Genomic DNA, 14,309 nt, shown 5'->3' with positions numbered 1-14,309 from the left:
CTTTCCCTCAACCCCCTCCCCGCCCCTGGGCGAGCATCTGTTCATCCTGCAGCATTCACTGAATGTCACCTCGTGCTGCACAGACCCATGCCCTGGTGGGGTCACTGTTCTAGAAGGGGAGATATAGACAGCAGTGACCGGGACAGCCGCAGCCCGTCAGGTGCTCAGTGTTCTAGAGGGATGCCGAGCAGAGAGGATGAGGGCCCGGGGGCAGGGGTGCGGGTGGTCCAAGCTGCCCTGACAGCACCCTAGCTGCCTCTCCAGCCGCGTTGGTTCTGAAGCCCTGCCTTCTCCTCTCACTGACTTGTGTATATCCTGTTTCTTTCTGTTTCTAGAGTAGCGGGAGGAATGGTGCCCGTTATTAATCCTGAAATAGGCAAAGCGTTTAAACACCCTTGTGCTCACACAGTGATCAGGCAGGTCCCTGGATGGCGGTTTTAGCCATTACTGGGTAAGAGCGGGCTCGGGCCTTGCCCTTTGTGGACTTGAGCTGTCCTTCTAAAGCTTCCTCTCCAGCTGTTTCCCCGACCCGAGGATGTAAGAAGCAAAAGTTGCACAGGTCCACCCCTCGTCCGGGCTGTTTGGCCCGTCTCTGGGGCAGGAAGTGTCACCTGTGTGTGGCTTGCCTTGTACTCGCTGGAGGCCCCGGGGGTCACTTGGGCTCTCTGCAGCCCCCCGATGTCTTACTCGGCCAGGACCACGGGGTGGTTGTGTCCCTTGCAGCTGCCATCTGCTGGTGGCCGTCTGCTGTCAGGGTAGGCATTCACGGGGAGTACCCGGTGGGGAGTGACACACCCGGTGGAGCAGGCGGGCCGAGGATGAATCACAGCCTGAGAAGTTAAAAATACATCCGTCCCCCTGTTCCTGACATTTCCTGAGTCGATGGAGGTGACTTCCAGCACGAACAGAATAAACACTCATTGCAGGAGTGACAGATTGGCCGTGTGTCCGGGTCCATGAGCCCTGGGGAGGAAGGGTGCAGGGCTTCCGGGCAGCGGGGCCACAGGCTGTGCGGGTGTGTAAGATCTTTTTTGTTACGTGAAACAAAATAACCAGAGCAGTTTTAATTTGGGGCTTTGTGTCTGAGTATAATTGTTCCATCAGAGAGCAGAACTCTTTTTTTCTTTAAATGTGTGCTTTCAAATGGTTGGTCTTGGGCTCTCACCTCTTTGCACGGCCAAGTCATCAGAAACAGGGGATTCAGTGTAAGGCAGTTGCACCTCAGGTGACTTTTGGGGGTCTGCTGTTTTGAGGGTGGCCATGCAGACCCCGCAGCTGTGGGTTCTGCCTCTTGGAGTACAGCTGAGGGCGGGCTTCTCTGGGGTCTGCCCACCCTTCTGCGCATCACGCAGCTGTTGGTCTGCGGGTCGTGCAGTGAGCTGGCCGGGGGATGGATGTGTGCTCTGCTTGCCCTGCCTCTACCCCACTCCAGACCTGGGCTTGGTGTGTGAAGCCAGCCTAGCACAGGAGGGCGGAGGCCAAAAGGTCGGACAGCAAGGCTGGCTGGCACTCGGGCGCCTTCGGCATCTGGCTTGACCATTTTGACATAACTTCCTGGAGGTATCTAGTTTCCTCTCCTGAAAATCAAGGGCAGGGGAACTTCTTGAGCAGGGGTTGAAACCTATGGACTGGAGGCCAGAATGACTATTTTTGTGCCACTTTCAAACGCACGGTGGTTTTTACACTTTTTTTTTTTTTTTTTTTTTTTTTTTTTTTTTTTTTTTTTTTTTTTAATTCCGGCACTGCACAGCATGTGGGATCTTAGTTCTCTAAGCAGGGATTGAACCCAGGCCCTCGGCAGTGAAAGCGCAGAGTCCTAACCACTGGATTGCCAGGGAATTCCCTACATTTTTAAGTGATTGAAAACAATCAAAAGAATGGTATCTCGTGACATGTGCAAATTATATGAACTTCCAGTTTTTTTGTTTTTAATTTTTGTTGTTTGCACAAATAAAGTTTTATTGGAACACACTCGCGCTTGTTTTAGGCACCCTCGGTGGCTGCTTTACCGCAACAGGGACCTCATGGCCTCAGAGCTGAAGGTATTTACGATCCTTTTCAGAAGCAGCTTGCCAGCCCCTGTGCCCGGCAATCCGCCTCCTGTGCTCTCTCCCGGCTCCCATGTTATCAGGTGGCCCAGATTCGATTCTGTTCTTTCTGGGCTCCGCTCAGGGCCCAGGAAAGGTGGAGGCCCCCGAGTTGGCCCCAGAGGGAGCCTGGGCACGGGGGGGTTGACACGTGTGTTCCCTGTACACAGGTCCTACTTGTCTGCTCCAGGATTTGGGAAAGGCCTGGTCCAGCAGAGTTCTACAGATGTGTTGGATTTGGTCGAGGTGTGCTGCAAGCTGCCGTGAAAAGGCCGCTTTGGGATCATTTATTTTCTCAAGTGTTAGAGTCTTGATGTCCTCCCAAGTTGGAGGGCCTGAGAGGTGTTTCATGGGGTCTGTAATCGTTCAAAGTGGGATGGGGTGAGGGAGGGGCTTCCGAGGCAGAGGGAGGCCCTGCCAGCCCAGAGCCAAGGTTCTGCCCTTGCGGTGGGTGCCGCCAGCCCAGCCCCGGGGGAGCAGCTCACACCCTCCTCACTTTGTTCTGGGCAACCAGAGGGTGGGGCGCGGGTGTGGGGACAGAGGTTGGGGGAGGGATTGCTGCCGGCCAGCGGCCGTCTCCCCGCCCCCGCACCTGGACCCGTGTCCTCCGCGGGCTCACTTTCATCCTTCCTAAGCTGGGGAACATCTACTTGCTCCCCTCAGTCAACAGAACATGCACTTATTTATGTCTGGAATCGAGTTGTTAAAGGAAATAAAGAAAATACGGACATAGAGAAGGACGAGAACAGTCTCTTCAAGAGATGCTGTTGACATCTTGGTACATAAAAGGCGGCGTCTTTATTTTCCAGATGTGGATGTTTTCTTTACAGTGATCATGTCCTACATCTACCATTCTGCCCGCCCCCGCCCTCAGCGCCCAGCCTTGGTTATTCTGTGTCAAGGAAGGAGCAGGGGTTTGAGCCCTGCCTCTTACGGACTGTGTGTTCTTAGAGACACTCTCTCTTGCTGTGCGCCTCCTCGGCGGTAATCCCAGGCGAGACCCCTCCCCAGGTCTGAGTTCTGTGCAAAGCGTGTGTTCATTGCCTTTATGTTGCCTTCCTCTTGTGGGGCCGAAGCCGGAACCAGCACCTGGACCAGTTTGGAGGATTAATCTATCACCTGCCCTGTATGGCTAACCAGTGGGCCAGGCGTGGTGGCCAGAGCTCCGCACAGAGATCCTACAGCCCAAGGTCTACACTCCAGCTCATGGTATAGGACGTGGTCCCATCCTGTGTTCTCATCTGGGCTGCTCATTGGAGCCACCTGTGGGGAGCTGCTTTCAGGACTCGTACCTGGCCTTCCAGTTTGGTGTAATTGCCCCAGGTTGGGACCCAGCCACTGTTCTTCGGCTAAGTTCTCAGGGTGACTTTATTTATTTTTTAATATTTATTTATTTATATGGCTGCGCTGGGTGTTAGTTGCAACACGCGGGATCTTCATGGTGTCATGTGGGATCTTTAGTTGTGGCTTGCGGGCTCTTAGTTGAGGCATGTGGGATCTAGTTCCCTGACCAGGGATCAAACCCAGGCCCCCTGCATTGGGAACGTGGAGTCTTAACCGTTGGACCACCAGGGAAGTCCCTCCAGGGTGTCTTTAGCTGCTACCCTCAGTTACAGGTGGAGAGGTTGAGGTCCATGTGGGATGCAGAGGGACTTGGCTGTGGGGCAGAGCTGGGGTGGGACCCCTGGCTGCAGGGCCCAGCGCTGCCTGCCGCTCCTGGTTGAGCCAGCGGTTTTGTCCCGGGCTGTCCAACAACAGAGGACCAAAGTCTTTTCTGCTCAACACACACCTGATCTGTCTTATGTGTTTACCACCTGCAAAACTGAAGGTTTGTAGCCTTTCTGATGAGCTGGAAATACAATCTGGCTGCAGCAGACCTGTTGAGACTTGGCTTTAATTCATCATGTCTCTTTCATCCTGGGCTTGAGAGCCCCCGAGTTTGGATGTTACATTTTTATCTTTTCACATCAGCTCCTACAGGGTCATCTGTCATCACAACCACATCTTATCCTGTTTGTGTGTTTCAGTGGGTTAAGGCGTTTTTATGTTTGACAGTATTTTTCTCCTCTGTGGCTTTTGTGGTTGATGCTTTTAATCAGTGCTGACTCTTCAAGAAAAAGATTTAGCTTTTACATCTCAGAGTAAACAGCCACTAGTGTGTCTGGTGTTGGAAAGCATCTTAGAGCTGTAGGCTCAGACTTAGACCCAGAAGCGTCCTCAGAGTTCACCTGGAGCTAACCAAGCAAGAAATTAGTCCACAGACAAGTGGGAGGCTTTGCCCAGGGCTTGCAGTGCGTTGGCTGTCCAGCCTTTTGGAACCGAGCTCCGCGTCAAGGGTGTGAACTGGTGCCTCCCCGTTCTACATCTTGGCAGGCATTACTAATCAATGAGTCCATCCCGGGTCGGAGACCCACACCTTGGTATTCCAGGCAGCTACTGCTAGTCGATCAGCAATGGCGAGAGAGAGGACACCTGTTTGTCTTGCCTGCCCCTCTCAGCCCAGCATCCACCCCCAGGTAGAGGAGGCAGTGGGGAAGAGCCCCTGAATGGCCCCATCACTGAAAACATCACTCATCCAGCTGCCCCAGTGAGCCGTGGCTTTGTTAGGTGGCCTCGCCGGGTGCAGATGCTGCTGGGGCCCATCCTGTTCCAGGCAGTTCAGGCCCGAGGCTGGTTCAGCCCTACGTCTGCCATCCTGCAGGTGATCAACATCGACGGGACAAAGAGGCGGACGCTCCTGGAGGACAAGCTCCCACACATTTTTGGGTTCACGCTGCTGGGGGACTTCATCTACTGGACCGACTGGCAGCGGCGCAGCATCGAGCGCGTGCACAAGGTCAAGGCGAGCCGGGACGTCATCATCGACCAGCTGCCCGACCTGATGGGGCTCAAGGCCGTGAACGTGGCCAAGGCCGTCGGTGAGTCGGGTCAGCCTCCAGCCATGGGTCAGCCATGCCACAGGCTCGTGGCTGCCTTTTTGGTCCACAGGCAGCCCAGTTGGAGGCCAAAGCTGGGGGTGTAAGTGCCCGGCTGGGGCACCACTCTGGGGCTGGACAGCACAGGAGATGGTGAGAATATTGGTCCAGGACCAGTGGCATGGGGGTGGGGTATCAACCAGGCATGGTGACTGGGCACTGCTGGCAATAATTGTTCTCACGATGGCTAACACTTGCGGAGCGCCTGCTGCGTGCCAGGCTGTGGCTAAGTGCCTTAGTGCCCAGAGCAGCCCTCTACGCGAATTACGATGTGGCCCTATTTGTGCTGGGGAGAGGGTGGCAAAGCCGTGTAGCTAGTGGGTGGCTGAGTTCAGGACTCATGCCCGGGTCTGCCTTGACCTCGTGGCTGGGCTGAGCTGTGATTGTTGTCCAGTGTGACAGGCTGGCCCCTCAAGCACACACCTTTTATCTGAAATCCAGGATCTGCAGAAAGCTCCCTTAACACAAGGATGTGTCTCTTTATAAATATGATTCCCAGGGCAGGTCGACAGACTACACTGGGGACAGTGGTGTCCAGCTGTGGTGGGAGGACAGATGGGGGGACGGGACTGTGGGCTCTGTGGCGGCAGGGACTCTGTCCCCAGCTGGGGCCCAGCACCTTGTACTGCACCTACACATCAGAGACGCTCAGCAAGCCTTTGCTGGAGGGAGGGAGGGAGGAAGGACCAGAGAGGCCCCAGTGCTTGCGCTTAAGTCTAGTGGGTGAGACACCCCTTAGTTAGCCCTGCTGCCAGGCTGGTAACTACAGTTGAGGTGTTAGAGGGATGCCTGGCTTTAAAATATGAGGGAGGGCACTTGAGCTTGGAATTTAGGGAGCAGGTGGGGTCAGGGTTTGCCTGGCAGAAGGGGCAGCTGAGCAAAGGCCTGGAGGTGAGGCCGTGGATGGAGACCCTGGGGGGATCTAGTGCATCTTGGTCTCCGGGAGAGGCCTTTAGTCACAACCTACACTCCTGAGACAAGGCAATGGAATCAACACACTTAGATTACCAGCCGCCTTTGAAAACACGTTCATCATCCACTGTGGAACATGAGGTCCACCGGTTAGTGAGTGTCTGAAAAAAAATAAAACCCTAGAGATAAGAAAAATGATATATCCATTGGGTGTGATTTAAAGTTGAGAAACTGGACCCCTCCCTCCCTCTTTCTCTCTCTCTCATGTAGGGATTTACTGGGAAAGATGAGGGAGAGGATTCTTTTTCTAGCTGAAATACTTAACACTAAATTAAAGCCAATTTTAACGGCACTGCAGCAGATGAGTGAGACTAACGGCCTGGCCAAAAATACATGAATGCTAAGTACAGTCTGCTACAATAAGAAAGAGGCGCCTTCGGCCGTCCTGGGTGCATCTGAGTTCGAGGGCACCGAGAGTGCCGGAAACGGGAGGAGGAACTGTCTGGGTGGCGTCTCGGGCTGCGGTCCGGTCAGCAGGCAGGGAGTCCAGGCCCGGCGGGGTGTGGGGGGGGCAGGGGGTGCGATTGTTCCCAGGTCGCCATGAGGATGGAGGAGTCCAAGTGAGGCGATGCCCTGGGCCCAGAGCCAGCCGTTGTTACGTGCCTTCCCCATGCCTGGGGAGGCCCTGGGTTTCCATCCACCCACCTGCTGTCCCTGTGTGACGTCTGGCAGAAACGAAGCCTCGTACAACCGTGGAGCCGCTGCCCACCCCCTCTTTGCTGGGCCTCTGGCGTCTAGAGCCTGTGTCTTTCCGTCCAGGGACCAACCCGTGTGCGGACAGGAATGGGGGCTGCAGCCACCTGTGCTTCTTTACGCCCCGCGCTGCCAAGTGCGGCTGCCCCGTTGGCCTGGAGCTTCTGAGTGACATGAAGACCTGCATCGTCCCCGAGGCCTTCCTCGTGTTCACCAGCCGGGCCGCCATCCACAGGATCTCCCTGGACACCAATAACAACGACGTGGCCATCCCGCTCACGGGCGTCAAGGAGGCCTCTGCGCTGGACTTTGACGTGTCCAACCATCACATCTACTGGACTGACGTCAGCCTGAAGGTACGGCGGCTGGGCGTCCTCCCCGTGCACCTTTCCCGTGAATACCCACCCGGTGATGGTATCGCCTCAGAGGCTGAAAAAAGGTTTTCTTCCTTTTTTTAAAAAAAAATAAAATAAAAAAAAATTATTTATTTATTTGGTTGTGTGGGGGTCTTAGTTGCGGCAGGCGGGTGCCTCAGCTGCAGCTCACGGGCTCCCCAGTTGTGGCACATGGGCTCCTTAGTTGTGGCATGCGAACTCCTAGTTGCGGCATGCATGTGGGATCTAGTTCCCCAACCAGGGGATCGAACCCGGACCCCCAGCGTTGGGAACATGGAGTCCCATCCACTGCGCCACCAGGGAAGTCCCTTGTTTTTTTAATGGTTTGTTAAAATTGAAGTTTAGTTGCCGTACAATCTAAGTCACAGGTGAACAATAGAGTGAGTCACAATTTTTAAAGGTTATACTCCATTTATAGTTATTATAAAATACTGGCCACATTCCCTGTGTTGTACAATATATCCTTGTAGCTTATTTTATACCTAAGTTTGTACCTCTTACTCTCCTACCGTGACGTTGCCCCTCCCCCTTCCCTCTCCCCACTGGTAACCACTGTATCTGTGAATCTGCTTCTTTTTTGTTATATTCACTCGTTTGTTGTATTTTTTAGGTTGCACATATAAGTGATATCGTACAGTATTTGTTTTTCTCTGTCTGAATTATTGCACATAGCATAATACCCTCCCAGTCCATCCATGTTGTTGCAGATGGCAACACTTCATTCTTTTTTATGGCCGAGTAGTATTCCCTTGTAGAAAAAGTTTTGGTATTTTTTTACGAACTGTAGGGAATTCCCTGGTGGTCCAGTGGTTAGGACCGCACACTTCCACTGCAGTGGGCACAGGTTTGATCCTTGGTCGGGGAACTAAGCTCCCGCAAGCTACACAGTGCTGCCAAATAAATAAATAAATTTAAAAAAATAAAAAAAATAAAAGAACTATAATATTTATTGTAACTCGATTCACACCATTGGAACATTAGTGAACCTGCGTTAATAAATAAGCACGAGGGCTTCCCTGGTGGACCAGTGGTTGAGAGTCTGCCTGCCGATGCAGGGGACACGGGTTCGTGCCCCGGTCCGGGAAGATCCCACGTGCCGTGGAGCAGCTGGGCCCGTGGGCCATGGCCATTAGGCCTGCGCGTCCGGAGCCTGTGCTCCGCAACGGGAGAGGCCACAGCAGTGAGAGGCCCGCAAAAAAAAATAAATAAATAAAAATAAATAAATAAATAAGCACGAATGATTACATTGAGCAGGTCCAGTGGACACACAGGTGGCCATTTGTAGAGTGATTGTGTGTCTGTGTATTTTTCGATTCACCCCACCCACTCCCTCAGGAGTGCCCACTTACTTAGCAAGCTCTTTCTTTGTTCCGGGTGCTAACATAAACATCCTGGATGAATACAGGAAAGCCTCTTTCATCTTCTAAAGCAGGGTTTGGCATACTGGTCCTTGGGCTGGCCTCCGTGTTTTGTCAATAAAGTTTTATTGGGTCACACTGGTGCCCATTTGCTCATGGATCGTCTGCACCTGCTTTTGTGCCACTAGGTTGTGACAGATCCAAATGTCCTGTGACATCTGAAATATTTACAGGAAAGGTCTGCTGACCCCTGTTCTAAAGCACCGGACAACTCAAACAGTTTAATCACCTATCTTTTATTCTACTGTTGGTATTACATGGCTCTTAAAGATTTTTCTGATTTTAAAAGTCACAGGGTTCATTGTAGAAAGAGAGAAAAGTATATTATACAGAAACGTATAAAGAAGAAAATAAAAACACCCACATCCCCACCATCCCAAGTCAGCCACTGATGTCATTTTACTGTATTTCCTTTGAGTTTTTCCCTATGTTAGTATTTCTCATAATCACAATCATATGCTACGTAGAATTCTGTATCCTGGTTTTTTCCACATCCCATTATAACAGGTATTTTATCAGCCTGTTACAAACTCTTTAACATAATTCTTTAAATGTGTAAAATATTCCAGTGCACATATATTCCTTATCATACTTAAGCGTTCCCTTATTTTATTTAATTTATTTTATTTATTTTGTGGTACGCAGGCCTCTCACTGTTGTGGCCTCCCCCGTTGTGGAGCACAGGCTCTGGACGCGCAGGCTCAGCGGCCATGGCTCACGGGCCCAGCCGCTCCCCGGCATGTGGGATCTTCCCGGACCGGGGCACGAACCCGTGTCCCCTGCATCGGCAGGCGGACTCTCAACCACTGCGCCACCAGGGAAGCCCCTTTCCCTTATTTTAAATGTTCTTCCAGTTTTTTCCAACTCTAAATGATACCACAGTAACAAGCATCTCTGTGGGTAAAGCCTCTTTTGTGTTTTCATTCCTATGGATAAAGTTTCAGGAGGAAGATTACTGGGTGAAAGGATACAGTGATTTTTTTTTTTTAAGGTTACAACTATTTTGAAGGGTCATGATACATATAATATAGCTTATGTATAATGATATATTTTTTATAATTATATACTATTATATAAAATATTTTTACATAAAATGAGGTATATATTTTATATATATTACCAAATTGTTTCTTCTAAAAAGGTTGTATTTTGCTGCTTTTCAAATGTTCCTTCAAAAACTCAAATGTTGGGAAAAAATTTAAATAAAATGTAAAAGAAATAAAAAGAATAAAAGCTTGAATGTTGGTGATTTGGTCCCAGATGTGATCAGTAGTTGCTCCAGGAGACCTCTGCAAAAACTCTGGTTTCTAACCGTGTCCCTTTCCTCCTCACCTGCTCCCAGACCATCAGCCGAGCCTTCATGAACGGGAGCTCCGTGGAGCACGTGATCGAGTTTGGCCTCGACTACCCGGAAGGCATGGCCGTCGACTGGATGGGCAAGAACCTCTATTGGGCGGACACCGGGACCAACAGGATCGAAGTGGCCCGGCTGGACGGGCAGTTCCGGCAGGTCCTTGTGTGGAAGGATCTGGACAACCCGAGGTCGCTGGCCCTGGACCCCACCAAAGGGTAAGGACCATATCTGTCCAGCAGGCGTGTCCCCATCACCTCTCTACACCAGCCAGTGCGTTGAGGACCCGAGGCCGCGGCAGACGGCTGCCCACTGCCCACCTGCGGTTGGAGCAGTAATGACCGCTACTAGCTTTGAGGTGGCCGGGGCCGGCGGGACCCTTGGAGGTCATCTGGTTCATTTCATAGAGGAGACACTGGGGCCCAGAGCAGCAGGCAGGAAGGGAAACCTCTGTATCAGGCATCGCAGTGGGCGCTCCCAGAGGGGTCATCTCATCTGGGCATCCAGGGGCCCTGCAAGGGGTGCGTGATTTTACAGATGCAGAAACTGAGGCTCAGAGAAGCTCAGTGATTTACTGAAGGTCACATAACTGGTTAGAGCAGGGCTGGGCCAGGCAGTCCCATGCAGTCCTTTCCAGGCTCCTGTCCTAGGCTTCTCCCCTCCTGCTTCTTGCTGGCCACTCAGCGGCGGTTTAAAACCCACCTTGCAAGGCACATGCTTTTATGTGTCAGGCAGCCTGGGGGCCCTGCCCTGGGGCCAGAGAGGCCAGGGTGGAGTCTTCCTCTGCACTCAGTGCTCAACCCATAAAGCATCAGTGGTATGTAGGGAGCGCTCCAAACCCTGCCTGGCACGTGCTCTTTCAGGGAAGGGAAGATTTCGGCAGAACAAAAGGAAAGGTCCAGGTTTTAGCGAAAGAACCAGTAAAACATACACAATTCTGGAATGGGGATTCCTTCCCCGGAGCCACTGCTGAAGAGAGAGGGAGGACCCGTTGGTGGAGACAGCAGAGCTGAGTTCGAGTGCTGACCCTACGATGCCTGTTTGCCTCAGCGTCTTGTTTTCTACCTTCTTTGAGGAGAGGAGACTGTACGGCCTGATTTGCCCACATTCTTTCTGCCCATCCTGGTCACCCTGGCGTCCTGTCCAGCTTAGTTAGCGTTTGTCCCTGACACAGGTGTCCCAGCCTGGATGTCGTGTTGCGCGGTCACCCTGTCTGTGCACCCGAGTGGGAATATCAGGGCTTAGCTTGCAGGGGGGCTGCTGTGGGACCCCAGGAGGCAGGATGTAGCTCCGTGACTGCTCCCAGAGGGACGGCGGGGTGGAGGGGGCTCCGAGGGTCTCGCCCCTTTCCTGCTTCCTGCAGGGACCGAGGAGATGGCGGCAGGTGTGCTCCCTGCCCTGCCGTGAGGGTGGCTGTGCCTGAGCCTGCCCCGCCCTGCTCCCATGTCTTCCAGCTACATCTACTGGACCGAGTGGGGCGGCAAGCCCAGGATCGTGCGGGCCTTCATGGACGGGACCAACTGCATGACGCTGGTGGATAAGGTGGGCCGGGCCAACGACCTCACCATTGACTACGCCGACCAGCGTCTCTACTGGACGGACCTGGACACCAACATGATTGAGTCATCCAACATGCTGGGTGAGGGCCGGTGCGTCCTGCCACGAGGGGGCATCCCTGCCCCAGGCGTTGGCCACGCTCAGCCCCCATGGCGCTGTGCCCTTGGGCCCGCGAGGCCCAAGCCCCATAGGAGGTGCGGCCACGCCCCGGGTGCTGACCCAGCCTCGCCCCCTCCAGAGGGTTGTCCCTTTCCGCCCCTGGTGCTGTTGCTGTAGACGTGTCAATAGAGACCCCAGTGACAGCTGTTTCCTACACACCAGCTGAGAGCCGGGTCCCCGCCAACCCCATGCCAGGATTCTAATTTGACCCTACACCACATAGCGTAGGTTTTCGTTGATGGCGAAACTGAGGCCCAGGGAGGTCGTGGGACTTGTGTAAGGTCACAGAGTGCCACTCAGACCCCAGGGCCACGTGCTACAGCTCCATCTGACCCTGAATACCTACTGAGTGCTAGGCATTTCTCTGGGACCACTCAACACCTGAGATTAGGTTAAAAACAAAAACAAAAAAACCCTCGCTCCAAGTCACCCAGCAGTGAGGGCAGGATTTGAGCCTAGAAATCACATGACTCTGGACTTCTTGTGGGGGGTGGTTATATTAGCTCTCCTGGGTGATACCACACGATGGGGCTGCCCTGTGCAACCGAGAGAATTTGGCTTCCTTCCTAATCGCTGCTGCTGCCGCCACCTGTGGTGGGTGTGGTTGTGCCCATTTTACAGATGAGGAAACTGAGGCATAGGTGGGCTGAAAGGCTTGTCCCCAGGTACTGTGTGAGCAGAGCCAGGACTAGAAGCCCAGTGGCCTGGTTTATGCTTGTGGCGGGCTGCACCCACCCTGCATGCTGACTCTCCTGGTGTGTGAGGCCAAGAGCAAGGCTTGAATGTGTCTTTGAGACTGCCACCCCCAGCCCCACAGGGAATTACAAGAGGCTGGTGCCAGGCGGGAAACCAGTCACAGCACAGCTGTGGTTGCCCGAAATAATTAAGCTCCCTGATTACCCCAGAGTAAAGACACTCTCGGAGGAAGAGCAGCGAAAGCCCCTCAACTCTGCAGGTTGAGGCTGGTCGTGTGCGTCCAGTCAGGCCGTTTTCAGCTATATTCCCACTGAATGGCGTAGACATGTAGGGAGCACTTGGTTAATAACAGGGGAGGCCCTGGGCAAGGGAAAGATGGGAATGTTGCCTGGCGTGGCGCGAGTGGGCATGGAGCGTGAACCTGGGGCCTTGCCATCCTGGTTGCATTCCTGGCCTTGCCACTTGCTGTGTGACTTGAGCCAGGTGACTTAACCTTTCTGTGCCTCGGTCCTCTAATGCTGATGGTCCCTTCCTCCTACAGCTGCTACTGTGAGAATTAACTGAAAGGATAACTCTCATCAAGTCTGGAGCACAGTCACTGCCCTCTGAGTGTTTAGTTAATGATCGTTGTTGTTGGAAAAGTCCACTACGAGTCCCAGTCAAGGGCCTGGGGTGGAGTGGGGGCGGGCAGCGTGTGCGTGACAGGCAGTCAGGGAGCACCTTTATTTCAGAACTATCTTTTTTCTAATGATAAAATAATCAACTTAGAAAATTTCTAAAAATGCAGAAAAACAGGAAGAAAAAATTTAATTATCCATAATTTCACCAGTCAGTAATAATGTATATTCACCTGTTGGCATATTTCTTTCCAGTCTCAAAATTTTTTTGATTGATTTTTTTAAGCAAATATTTTTAGCTGCTCATCTCTGAAGATTTTTTTCACTGTTTTCCTTTTTAAAAATCATTTTGAAAACATTATTTCAAATTGTGCCACATATGATTTTCATTTGGCTTTCTCCCACTCCTGTACAGGAGGAGCATGTCCCCAGGTCGCCAACGTGTTTTCACTGGTACCGTTTTTACTGTGAAATAGAGCATACATGAGGCATTCGTACAACACACACACTTTGGCAAGTGAAGACTTAGAAACCCATGCCCAGGTGGAGGGACAGAACTTGTCGAGTGTCACCGGGCCCTGCACCCGCTCTCCCTCCCTTACGCAGCCCTGAGCCTGCGTGTTGCTGCAGGAGTCCCAGCAGGTGCACACAGGTGTGTGCTCTGCATGTAACTGCTCCGCGGGTCACGTGATCAGACCCTGGTTCATTTCACAAGCCCTCTGCTGCTGGCGAGAGAATGGCACCAGCGTTCCCAAATGAAAGCAAGGTGTGGGCAGGACTACCTTCCATCTGGAGGCTCTAGAGGAGAATCCATTGCCTTTTCCATCTTCTGGGGGCTGGCTGCATCCTTGACTTGTGGCGCTTCCTCCATCTTCAAAGCCAGCTGTATAGCCTCCACCAGCCTCTCTCTCACTGTCCTGCTCCCTCTTATAAGGACGCTGGTGTTTGCACTGGGTGCACTGGGATAATCCAGGATCGTCTCCCCATTTCAAAATCCTTAATTTAGTCACACCTACAAAGCCCCTTTTGCCGTGTAAGGTACTATATTCAGAAATCCTGGAGATTAGGATGACCTCTTTTGAGGGGAGAGGGGGAATGTTATTCTGCACGTAGTTTTTATCAAGCACTTAATTTGTGCCGGCATTTTGACCATTCTATGTGCATGATCTCATTGAATATTTATCACAATTATATCACAAACCTCATTGTTTTTTTAATCATGATTTATTACATTTAATTATCATGGATACCCATGAGGGCACTCTTAAGAATAACCATTTTGGGACTTACCTGGTGGTCCAGTGGTTAGGACTTGGCGCTTTCACTGCCGTGGCCCTGGGTTCGATCCCTGGTTGGGGAACTAAGATCCCACAAGCCACACGGCGTGGC

The 14,309-nt window shown here is 52.4% G+C and overlaps 1 protein-coding gene across 1 annotated transcript in view; it reads left to right on the top strand.

Annotated features, from left to right (window-relative positions):
* The window catches only part of LRP5 (LDL receptor related protein 5), an 80,199-nt gene that overhangs the window by 35,540 nt on the left and 30,350 nt on the right, over window positions 1-14,309 (top strand). Inside the window, exons 7-10 of the mRNA XM_007450406.1 lie at window positions 4,789-5,005; window positions 6,794-7,083; window positions 9,883-10,109; window positions 11,346-11,530. Coding sequence (XP_007450468.1) covers window positions 4,789-5,005; window positions 6,794-7,083; window positions 9,883-10,109; window positions 11,346-11,530 — 919 coding nt within the window. The remainder of the gene's footprint in view (window positions 1-4,788; window positions 5,006-6,793; window positions 7,084-9,882; window positions 10,110-11,345; window positions 11,531-14,309) is intronic.

Source organism: Lipotes vexillifer, unplaced genomic scaffold (genome assembly GCF_000442215.2).
Source record: "Lipotes vexillifer unplaced genomic scaffold, Lipotes_vexillifer_v1.1 scaffold1477, whole genome shotgun sequence".
In the NCBI taxonomy this organism is placed as follows: domain Eukaryota; kingdom Metazoa; phylum Chordata; class Mammalia; order Artiodactyla; family Lipotidae; genus Lipotes; species Lipotes vexillifer.
Note: the sequence above shows the minus strand (reverse complement) of the source record. Positions and strands in the feature narration are given on the sequence as shown.